General features: G+C 42.0%; 1 protein-coding gene across 1 annotated transcript in view; it reads left to right on the top strand.

The window, feature by feature from the left end:
* Positions 1-11,678: 11,678 nt before the first annotated feature.
* LOC132545112 (multiple epidermal growth factor-like domains protein 11) overlaps positions 11,679-12,093 on the top strand; it is a 33,008-nt gene continuing 32,593 nt past the window's right edge. The window contains exon 1 of the mRNA XM_060208780.1: positions 11,679-11,761. Coding sequence (XP_060064763.1) covers positions 11,679-11,761 — 83 coding nt within the window. The remainder of the gene's footprint in view (positions 11,762-12,093) is intronic.

Here is a 12,093-nt window from a genome sequence, read left to right as displayed (position 1 = left end):
AATACTTATCATGAATGGAAAGGTGCTTTACTAAAATTGTAAATTCCATGGCCCCAGGGTCTTGCTGTCCTGTTGTGAGGGGGTAATGTTTACTAAAGTTTATATAGCAAAAATAGATTTTGAGTATAATTTGTTTTATCATCATTGGAAATATTTCAAACTTTATTAGAATTATAAGCAAAGAAGGATGGTATACCCATAATGAACCTAGTCAACCCCAAGGGGCTGATTGGTGGGGCCAGAAGAAACAGCCAAATTGACTCTCTTCTCAACACCCAGATATAGTAGTATCAAATGCTCTTCACAGAACATCTTAATTACCAAAAAAATGGCTCTCACATTTCTTCCTTGAAAAGAGGTTAACTTTACTATAATTTTTTATAGAAAAGGTGCATTTTTGAGTATAACCTTTATTTTCCACTAGAAATAACTTTGTAATATTTATTAGAATAGTATGACAGTTTTGATGGATGTATGTTATGACACTAGCTTACTATCCTCAATGTCATAATTTCATTTTCATGACACTTGGAAGCTACTTTTCCTTTAAAGTTTATTTTCAATATTTCCGCTTTTTGATCCTGTCCATAGGTTGAAAAGGTACGAAACCCATCGTATATTCAAAATATTGATTCCACTTCACCAAAGGATGCTTTAGACCATATTGGAACAGAAAACAAGAAAATAACATTCCAACATGATCATAATTAAAATTCATTAACACTAGGGGGAAATATGAACAAAAGAAAGTTTACACTGAGACTTTTGAAAAAATACAAGGAGAATAAGGCCAGGTGTTCCGGAGGACTAAACTTCTGAAAAAGTACTAGGAGAATAAAGCCAGGTGTTCCGAAGGACTAATCTTCTGAAAAAGTACAAGGAGAATAATGCCAGGTGTTCCGGAGGACTAGACTTCTGAAAAAGTACAAGGAAAATAATGCCAGGTGTTCCGGAAGACTAGGCTTCTGAAAAAGTACAAGGAGAATAAAGCCAGGTGTTCCGGAGGACTAGACTTCTGAAAAAGTACAAGGAGAATAAAGCCATGTATTCCGGAGGACTAGGCTTCTGAAAAAGTACAAGAATAATGCCAGGTGTTCCGGAAGACTAGGCTTCTGAAAAAGTACAAGGAGAATAAAGCCAGGTGTTCCGGAGGACTAGGCTTCTGAAAAAGAACAAGGAGAATAAAGCCAGGTGTTCCGAAAGACTTGGCTTCTAAAAAGAACAAGGAGAATAAGGCCAGGTCTTCCGGAAGACTAGGCTTCTGAAAAAGAACAAGGAGAATAAAGCCAGGTGTTCCGGAAGACTAGGCTTCTGAAAAAGAACAAGGAGAATAAGGCCAGGTGTTCCGGAAGACTAGGCTTCTGAAAAAGAACAAGGAGAATAAGGCCAGGTGTTCCGGAAGACTAGGCTTCTGAAAAAGAACAAGGAGAATAAGGCCAGGTGTTCCGGAGGAGTAAGTGTCATATGCTTCATCGACGACACCCGCCATGTAAATTTCGCTCAATTAAAGTAATGTCTTAGTCACAAATGAGAACAACAGGACCAACGGGCAAACTAACCAGCATCAAACACGTCCAGCTTCATGTCACAAAACGGCATCAACGGGCAAACTAACGATTATCAAACACGTTCAGCTTCATATCGCACAAAGAAACAAATATTTCTCGACGAGAGCACTATGACGATTGTAAATTTTCTGTTTTTAGTTTCCTTCACTCGCCTCTTTGATTTAAAATTTAGGCCCTGATCATCGCTGACGAGTCTTACAAGGTTGAAACTGCAGTATGATGCAGTTTAATTCATTGTTTGGCTCTATTTTTAAAGTTGCTATTAACTGTCAAGAGAAGCGCCTGATGTAGAAGAGTCTGTCGTGTCCATGGTTTTCAGTTCTGGTAAGTCTTCGATAAATTCAGCCTCGTAGGACAACCAAACCGAGCCAGCAGAGGAGTACTATCAGTTCCCATAGGTATGTCAATAGTCTGTTAAAAGATCCTTACACCAAACGAGTTTTACATGCCGTGGGTTAGTGTTAATTAAAATATTCAATTCCCGTCTCAACCCATAGGGAATGGGAATGTAACGATGTCATTGAGTGCATAAAATCAAAGTTATATGAATGTTGTCTTGTGACATGTCGTTGGAAATATCGGAACCAATGTATTTCTGTATCCATCTGTCGCGTCAGTGTCATGATTTGTTGCTTATCGAAATATCAAATATGACCAGATATTGGCAATTTCTTCTCTGTCTGGGGTCTTGTAGTAGATAGTTTTGGATTGATTGCAATAACTGGCAGGTCCCTGTGATGGCTACTCTCCGTAAATAGTTGGTTGATGCGGTTAGCATGACATTGTCAATTATCATCATATTTCTCAGGTCAGAATCCATGAAGTGGTCTTGCTCCGCATCAATAGATATCCCTGAATATATTCGACATGCTGTTTTACCGTAGCTTGAATGACAATACAAGGAGACCATCGTTTTCAGAACCATAGTTCATACATGGACGATGCTTAATCTTCTTTTCATTATCCTTCAGTAACATCTTCACGGAAAAGGTTTTTTTTAGACTTTTCTGGCAAACTCTTAACCTGCCAAATATGAGTATGATCTTTATGAATATCAAGTTTGCTTTGAATAAAAATCAATAATACGGAGTTGATATGACAGAATAAGACTTTCTCATCAAAGTGTGTATGAGGGATAGGGATACCCCACCCTCGGGATCACAAAATGTAGCAAAACCATTTTTCTAGCCCTCCGATGGAATATCCCTTTCCTTCATACACGCTTATGAAACTGTCTTACACTAATGTAATAATTTCATGCTTTTTGTCAGTAAAAGAGTACCAATTTGTAAAAAAAAAGTAATAATAATAATACAATGAAAATTATATTTATGCATGCAGAATGACAATAATACATGCCAAAATACACCCATTTAAGTCATATGCTGCTGTAAAAAAAGGATGCATACACGCTGCAGTCGAAAACTTAATGACGTCATTAATATCGAACCGTCAGTCGATATACGTGATCTACCATAGCTGAAACATCGATGATGTTGTCAAAACCAACCCGTCAGTCGAAATAGGTACTTTACTATAGTTAAAAGCATCAATGACGTCGTCAAAACCAACCCGCCAGTCGAATTACATACTTTACTATAGCTAAAACACCAATGACGTCGTCAAAACCAACCCGTCAGTCGAATTATGTATTTTACTATAGCTACAAACATCAACGACGTCGTCAAAACCAACCCGTCAGCCGAATGATGTATTTTACTATAGCTAAAAACATCAACGACGTCGTCAAAACCAACCCGTCAGTCGAATGATGTATTTTACTATAGCTAAAAACATCAACAACGTCGTCAAAACCAACCCGTCAGTCGAATTACATACTTTACTATAGCTAAAAACATCAACGACGTCGTCAAAACCAACCCGTCCGTCGAATGATGTATTTTACTATAGCTAAAAACATCAACGACGTCGTCAAAACCAACCCGTCAGTCGAATTACATACTTTACTACAGCTAAATACATCAACGACGTCGTCAAAACTAACCCGTCAGTCGAAATACGTACTTTACTATAGCTAAATACATCAATGACGTCGTCAAAACTAACCCGTCAGTCGAAATACGTACTTTACCATAGCAGAAAACATCAATGGCTTCATCAAAACCTATGATAAGACGATATACTTGGATGGGTGAATGGGGAAGGGTGTGAATACAGCGTGAATGGTGAATACAATGATCCAGACGGGAAGATTTTATAGAATATTACTAAACAAACCCTTTTAGGATTATACGGTCCAAAAAATGATATGCCGGCGTTTTTTCCTTATCTACAAGATATAATAGAAGCTATTCGAAATGACACTATCATGATTGCGGATGACTGGAACGTCATGCTTGAATATGAAGTAGACGTTGTTAGTTATCGTAAAAATACTAGAGCGAATATGGAAATTCATAACATGATACAGAATTTAGATCTATTGGATGTTTGGAGGATATTTAGATGATTGAAAATACACGTGATTCGGACCTAATGTGAAAAAGTCGCCTTCATTATTTTTTAGTATCCTCTGATCCACAGAACAATATTCCTACAACAGATGTTCAATATGTTTACAAATCGGACGACTTGCCCGTTACTATTGGTTTAGAATTTATTTAAAAGCAGCGCGGGCGCGGTACATAGAAATTCAACAACAGTGTACTTGGAGATCCGAAATATGTAAACTTAATAAAAAAAATATCATCATGGAGGCTGTAGCACAATACAGAAAAGAGGAAAATAACGATTCAGAAAATGCAGAATTTAACATAAAGTGATTAAAAATTTTGGGAAACTTTAAAACTAATAATACGGGTTAAGGCGATCAGTTATTCACAAGATGTGAGAATGAGAAAAACAAAGAGAAAGATTTGGACAATGAACTGAATAAATTGCACAATAGATACCAATCAGAAAATAGTGCTTAATTATACCGGTGTATTTAAGAAACAGGGGACTAATAGAAATATTGAGGGATGATAAAATTAAAGGGATAGTTATAAGGGAAAAGGTACGATGGAAGGTGGTAGGCGAAAAAAGCACCAAGTATTTCTGTAATCTTGCAAAACGACAATGCATTGAACAAAAAAAATTTTTTTTTTAAATACTTCATTACAATGGGGATTAAATAAACGATTTAAATGAGATGCTTCATGAACAATCAACATTTCATTCAGTCTCTGTAATGCGAAAGGAACCATTTTTGATGATGTTTACCAGGCATAGCGATTCTATAAATGCTCTATTCAAGGTTGAATAATGCTTAAAATATAATTAAAAGTATGAGTAATGGAAAATTTCCAGGACTAGACGCATTCACAGTAGAGTTTTATAATTGTTTTTGTCAGATATAAAAACTTTCTTATTTAAGATCAATCAAGCAATCAGTTAGAGATCAGGAAATGTCAATTAGTCGATGTCGGGCGCAATTAAATGTATTCCGAAACTGGGAAATCACAATTGTATAGTCGACTATAAAAATGCATCATTTTGTATTGCCAATAGAATCGAGCAAATTGTAGTTGATAACGTAAGTCCACGTCAGGCGGGCTTTGTTAAAGGTCGTTACATAGGGGAATGTACTGGGATAATTAGTGATGTGTTTGGGGAAAAAAATCAGAAATAATAATCAATCGGGTATTTTGATAATGTTAGATTTTGAAAAAGGGATTCAATTTTATTGAGTTGCATTTATAGAAAAAAAAAGGTTTTTTCCCGGTTTTAGTTACTTCATTATAAACTATTTTAAAACTTTATACTCACATATATCAGCCTCTGTTGAAAACATTGGTCACCACTCCACTTTCTTCCACGTACACGTGGAGTATGACTGAGAAATCCTTTATCTCCTTATCTTTTTTTTATGATTTGTATAGAATTACTACGTGCAACAACGAAGTTTCATCCTGATATTAATGGCATTATTTTGAATTATTCTAAATATTTTGTTAGCCAGTATGCAGATGACTTACCATTGATGCTTGATGATGATGCAAAATCTTTAGCATTAATCGTTATATTTGATCGTCATCTATGGAGAATGTTCAGGTCTAAAAACAAATTTTGATAAGTCACATGTTGTATGGATTGAGGTAGAACGGGGCTGCGAGAAGGAGATAGAAACGGAGTATACTTTATCTGGAATCATCATGGAAAATTTAAGCTATTATGAGTAAGTTATGATTTATCAAAAGCTGATATTTATGAAGATAATTTTACAGAAAAACTAGTCAGTGGAATCATTCTCCAAGACTGGTCTATCAGTAATTTTTGTATAACTAGTAGAGTGACAGTTATCAAGACATGAGTATTTCCGATTATTGTACAAATACTAACTGTAATCCCTTTTCCACATGTTAAGATCATACGAAAAAATTCCAAACATTTAAAAAAAAAGTATATGGAGTAGTAAAATCGATTAACTCAGAAAAGAATCTTTTAATTGGTGATATTAAATATGGATGTTTAAAAGTACCAGATATTTTTTCTTATAGTAAAATAAAACTAGTGTGGAATAAAAATTGTTCGTACTCGATTAATCAAGATTGGGGAAAACATTTATTGATGATATAGGTCAATTTTGAGGAAATAAAATATGAAGTTTAACAAAGCATGGACAAGAGAAAGTAATAAAATGGTAAGTTTCGGGAATTTCTGGAAGGGAATTATGTCTATTTGGGGAAATATTTACGAACGCTCTACGGCAGCTTTGAATGGTTTTATTCAGAAATACCAAATAAATATTAATTTCATGAACTTTGATAGTATTATCAGTGCAATATCGAAATGCCGTAAGAGAATAATAACTAATTATGGAAAAATATTGAACATGTTTTGCTTCATAATTTGAGGGAACTGAAAAAAAACGGCAAAGTATTTCTATCACGAACTATTATCAACTGTACTGACCTATCGTACACATTCTTATGAAAGATGATGCGGTATTCTGGATGTTTTTCTAAGAGCCGGTCAAGTTAACAGTCGTCCTTGGGATACTTGTGCTTCAAGCTCGGAGGAATTGTCGAAACCAAGCCCCGTAGAACTCTCGAGACCCAGGCAAGTAAAACACTCGACTCCTATCCAGCATAGGCCAGAGGAGCACGGTTTGCATACACAAACGCCGAGTTTTCCCACGGGTAGCCAGCTAATAGAGACTGCCGCAACATGTAACACCTACATTCAAGCAGCGCTGTCCAGCACCCAGGGCCAAGTCGTGGGTGTGGATGGCGCCCTGAGTTCACCTGCTGTCACCCATAGGAAGACTACGTTATATAAGCCTCACGCCTATGATGGATCAATGCACCTTGTACATTTTGAGTCATGCGATCTCCTCAATGGGTAGAATGATAACCAAAAAAGTTTGTTCTTGGCTGTCAGTCTAAGGGGATCAGCCCAGTAAATACTGGGAAATTTAAGCACTGGTGGTCACCCTGCACCTCATACAACACTGAAATTAGCACTTGAGGAGCGATTCGCACCACCAAACCAGCTGGATCTGTACCGAGTCCAGCTGAAGGCCAGATTACGCCAAGAGAATGAATCCCTACTGGAGCTTGGGCAGGCCATTCGCCGATTAGTTCAGCCTGCTAACCCCAAAGCAGGAGACCCTATGCATGGAACGTTAGCCAAAGAACAGTTCTTAGAGGTACTTTTTGGCTCTGACCTGAAATTTCTGGTGTGGCAGAGGAAACCTAGCACGCTAGACGAAGCCATTCAGGCTGCAGTTGAGATTGAGGCATTCCAGAGTGCTGAGAGGGTATCAGCCCAAGCTGTCAAGGCGACAGCTGAGCCTGAATCAGAGGTAGAAACTGATTCTGCTCCGATAGATGTCATCTGTAACAAACTCAAGGAAGTCGTAAATGATTTATCCAAGGGAGCTGTACCGAATAGGCGTCACTTCCGACGGCGCCCCAGGAGACGGCCAGAAATGTGCCATCTGTGTGGAGCACGAGGTCACTGGAAGTCAGAGTCAAGCTCGTCTGAGAAGGACCCCGAGGGAGAACCTGTCGACCCAGACCCAACAGTCAACATAACAGTGCAGAAGGCAGGCATGTATGTGGAAGGTTTTTATTGAGGGAGAACCCGCCAACATTTTGATTGATACTGGAGTCACCATTTCCCTGTAGAATTCAAGTCTATACTGCTCTTTGAATCGGCCGCCGAAGTTAGCTAAGGATGGCCTTCCTATTACCACCGTTAGTGGATCGAAGATGACACCAGCAGGGACAGGAACGTTTGGCATTTCGCTAGGATGTACCAGCCGCAGTCACAATCTCGTCGTCACGCATATACGCCCAGACGCTATTCTGGGACTTGATTTTCTGGGAAGACACAGATGTGCCATCGATTTATCCCAGAAAAACCTGAAGATAGGGGAAATGACAATAAAATGCCACACCGTTGGTAGCTTAGGAGTTTGCCGTGTCTCCCTTGACCGTACCAATACGATCCCCAGTGAAATGGTTGCATCTGTACCTGTCATAGGATGCAGCGAGGACGCCAGCTATCTTGTTGAACCAACGGCCACATTCAAAGAGAAACATTCCTTATTAGTCGGCCGTATCTTTGTAAGGCTTGATGAGCCTTCCTGTGTTCCGGTGAGATTACTGAATCCAGACTCAGAGCCGAAGACTATAGGGAATGGTACCCACGTGGGTGGATAGAGCAGGCTCAGGAACCAGAGCCGGTTAAACCAGTTGCCGACGCATCTCAGCTCTCTGTTGCAGGATTGCAGCCAGAACTTGACAGCTGACCAGAATGACAGGGCTAAATCGTTTCTCCGAAGTTATGCAGGTCTCTTTGCTAGGGATGACGGTGACCTAGGGCGCACGAATCACATCCAACACACTATTGATACAGACAGTGCCAGGCCCATCAAACACGCGCCCAGACGTGTCCCTCTACATTCATGGGATGAATTCGACAAAGAACTCAATCCGATGTTGGAGCGCAAGGTGATAGAACCCTCACTAGCCCATGGGGTGCCGGAGTTGTCCTTGTGAGAAAGTGGGACGGCAAGCTGAGGTTTTGTGTTGACTACCGGGGTTTGAATGCAGTTACTCTCCAGAACGCCTACCCCTTGCCAACAGTTGACGACTCCCTTGACGCACTCAGCGGCGCCACCTGGTTTCAACAGTGGATCTGATGTCTGGGTATTGGCAGGTGGAGGTACACCCAGATGACAGGCACGAGACAGCTTTCGTCACTAAGAGAGGACTGTTTCAATTCAATGTCCTTCCATTTGGGCTGTGCAACGCCCCTGTCACCTTTGAGCGGATGAGGGAGTCTGCTTTAGCTTGACTTCAGTATGAGACGTGCCTGGTGTACTTAGATGACATCAAAATCTTTGGCATAACATTTGATCAACTGATTGACCGGATGGGAGAAATTTTCGACCGCCTCATGGTGACGGGGTTCAAACTGAATCCCAAAAGGTGTAACCTGTTTGCCAGAGAAGTAAACTTTCTTGGTCACACTGTGTTTGATAAAAGAGTCGCGACCAGTCCCGACAAGATCAAGGCTTTAAAGGATTGGCCTGTTCCCTGTAATCAAATCGAATTATGAATTTTCCTATGGTATGCGGGTACTACCGGAAGTCGTAACAAACTTTGCTTCCATTGCTTACCCCCACCCCTACACCGACTGACGGAGAAAGTGGGTGATTTCAAATGGACCAAGGAATGTGAAGACACCTTTCTTGCACTAAAACAACGACTGTCTTCAGCACCTGTTCTAGCACTGCCGAGACCAGACTTCCCGTTTATCCTAGACACCGACGCCAGTGCCACCGGTATCGGAGCAGTACTGTCCCAGAAGTAGGGAGACCGTGAACATGTCATCGCTTATGCCAGCAGGACCTTGTCTAAGGCTGAAAGGAACTACTGCGTCAACAGGCGAGAGCTTTTGGCCGTTGTCCATTTTGTCAAGCACTTAATTTCAAATCTGCTTGGCAGAAAATTCCTGCAAACTGACCATGGCTCATTGACGTGGCTAATGCGCTTCAAAGAACCTGAGGGCCAACTTGCCAGGTGGTTGGCAGTTCTCTCCGGCTACAGCTTTGAAATTAAGCACCGCCCTGGCCGTAGCCACCAGAACGCTGATGCCATGTCTCGCGTCCCGTGCAGGTAATGTAGCCGTGCTTCAACAGAACCATCAGTCAAAGTGTGAGGTTTGACAAGGACATGAAAGACCTCCGTGAGGCCCAGGACAAAGACGAAGACCTTGTTCTAGTACGAAGCTTGTTGGAGAATAACAAACGCCCAGCCTGGGACCAGGTTTCCCTACATAATAAGACCGTGAAGGCGTTATGCGGACAGTTCTCCCGCCTGGAAGTACCTGATGGCCTGCTTTGTAGGCGGTGGTACGCTGTCACAGGGAAGTTGGAACGCTTATTGGTAATAATACCCACCGCACTGAAGTCACGGGTTTTACACGAATGCCACGAAAAGAGCGTTGGTGGTCACGTTGGTGTTTACAAGACTATTTCCAAGGTTAGGCAGATATACACATGGCCAGGACTCCAGCAAAATGTCCGTCGCTGGTGCAGTAGTTGCTCAACTTGTATGTCCAGGAAGAGGTATGGGCCTAAACCAAGGGTCCCACTCAAGAACATGGCAGATGGTGAGCCAGGGGAGCGCATTGCCTTAGACCACATAGGGCTATTACCCAAGACCGGCCATGGAAATGCCTATATTTTACTTATAGGTGACCACTTCACCAAGTGATTGGAGGCAGTACCACTTCCAAACATGGAAGCTACCACCTGTGCCAAAGCTCTGATTGAAACCTTTATTTCCCGTTTCGGCGTTCATCAAGTCCTTCATTCTGACCGGGGCAGGCAGTTTGAGAGTGCCGTATTTAGGGAAATATGCGAGCCACTCGGTATACACAAAACTCGGACAACATCATACCATGCCCAATCTCACGGCGTACCGTGCTGCAGAACAAGAGTCGACCGGCTTTTCCCCAAACCAACTGATGTTAGGACGTGAGGTAACGTTGCCGCTGGAGATTGTATTGGGAAGGGCCCCGAGAGAATCTTATGTTGGTCACCAGGAATGGGTCAGCAGATTCCATGACCGGATGGTTGCCGTCCATGAGATAGCCAGGGAACACATAGGACACAACCTCAGGCGCCAGAAGAAACTGTATGATGTCAGAACCCATTCCCGGAAGTACAAAGCTGGTGATAGGGTACTTCTGTATAGCGGCCGCAGGAGGGTTGGGCGTTCACCCAAGCTTCAACCACACTGAGAAGAAGGCTACCGGATCCTAGAGGCTATTGATGATGTTACATATCGCGTGCAGAAAGGAAACCTGCGTCCTGACATTGTCCAGCATGACCGACTCCGCCCTCTAACTGAACGGAGCGGAGATTTGTCTATAGACCCGATGGAGAGTGGGAGTGTAGCCGATCGGGACGTTGGTTCTGATACCAGCAGTGTCTGTGATGATACTGGGACGGACCCTAGTGCCGAAAGTTCCCCTGCTGATACAAAGACCAGAGTTGGCAGAGAGCCAAAGCGGCCAGCTCGTCTAAATGAATTTGTCCTGTACCGAGTCGACATGTAGTTACCAAGTTTACCTTGGCAATCATCCAAGCGTCACTAATCCAGTAACCCTTTGATGTTGTTAATCTTTGATGTTGCTGTGAAAACTTCGTGCATTGTGCTGTCATACCTCTGCCTGGATGCTTCGAGACCATTCCAACGTTGGCAGTCCAAGCGGCAACACACGATGGCGAGAAGTCACCCTGACATGTCAAGCTTGTGCGATGGGAAGGACCTGGTGTTGAAGTACCCATGCTGTTTTTGTGGTAAACGATACAAATACGCTGAGGGACTAGGGAAGCATATCCGAGAGGAACACCCAGCAGGCAGCCACATTCCAGATCACCAGCAGATCCAGTCTCTAGATCAGTCAACCGGGTCAAGGCCCTCTATTCCAGATAGGGATTTTACCTCAAGCGACAGTCCGGTCATTCGATTGCTGGATGTATCAGAAGTTAGCGAGGAGAGTCCTGAGGATCTAGGTGGACAGATGACATCAGCTCCCTCTTCCCGGCCAACTTTAGTAGCGAATTAGGAGACCAGCCCTACTGTTACAATGTACCAGCATATTCCTACCAACGATACATCTGGGCCAGCCTGTCAGGGACAGGGAGAATCCAATACCAGTAGAACCATTAGGTCTTTACACATAGCCTCCCAAACCCTTCCATAGCCTGACCCGTTACCGCCGGCTGGAGATACTGTACTGGGGATTCCGTTTTTACTAAATAAAACATCAACTGTAACCAACGACTCCTGGTTTTCCTTTGGCTGGCCTGCCATTCGAACCTACTAACCACTTTTACTGGGTGGTAAACGCTGTGGCGTGCTGGGATACCGACCGGTCAATCGCTACCATAGTTGAGCTAGTCCCAGACACGTTACAAAATCACTCTGGACATGTTTTATAAATTCAGTTTTCTCAAATACAGTGTTGTTTTTGGGGGAAAAAATCCTATTTGGCATGGTCG

This window comes from Ylistrum balloti, unplaced genomic scaffold (genome assembly GCF_031769215.1).
Source record: "Ylistrum balloti isolate Yb309-2 unplaced genomic scaffold, AGI_CSIRO_Ybal_v1 Utg369828, whole genome shotgun sequence".
Classification (NCBI taxonomy): Eukaryota; Metazoa; Mollusca; class Bivalvia; order Pectinida; family Pectinidae; genus Ylistrum; species Ylistrum balloti.
Note: the sequence above shows the minus strand (reverse complement) of the source record. Positions and strands in the feature narration are given on the sequence as shown.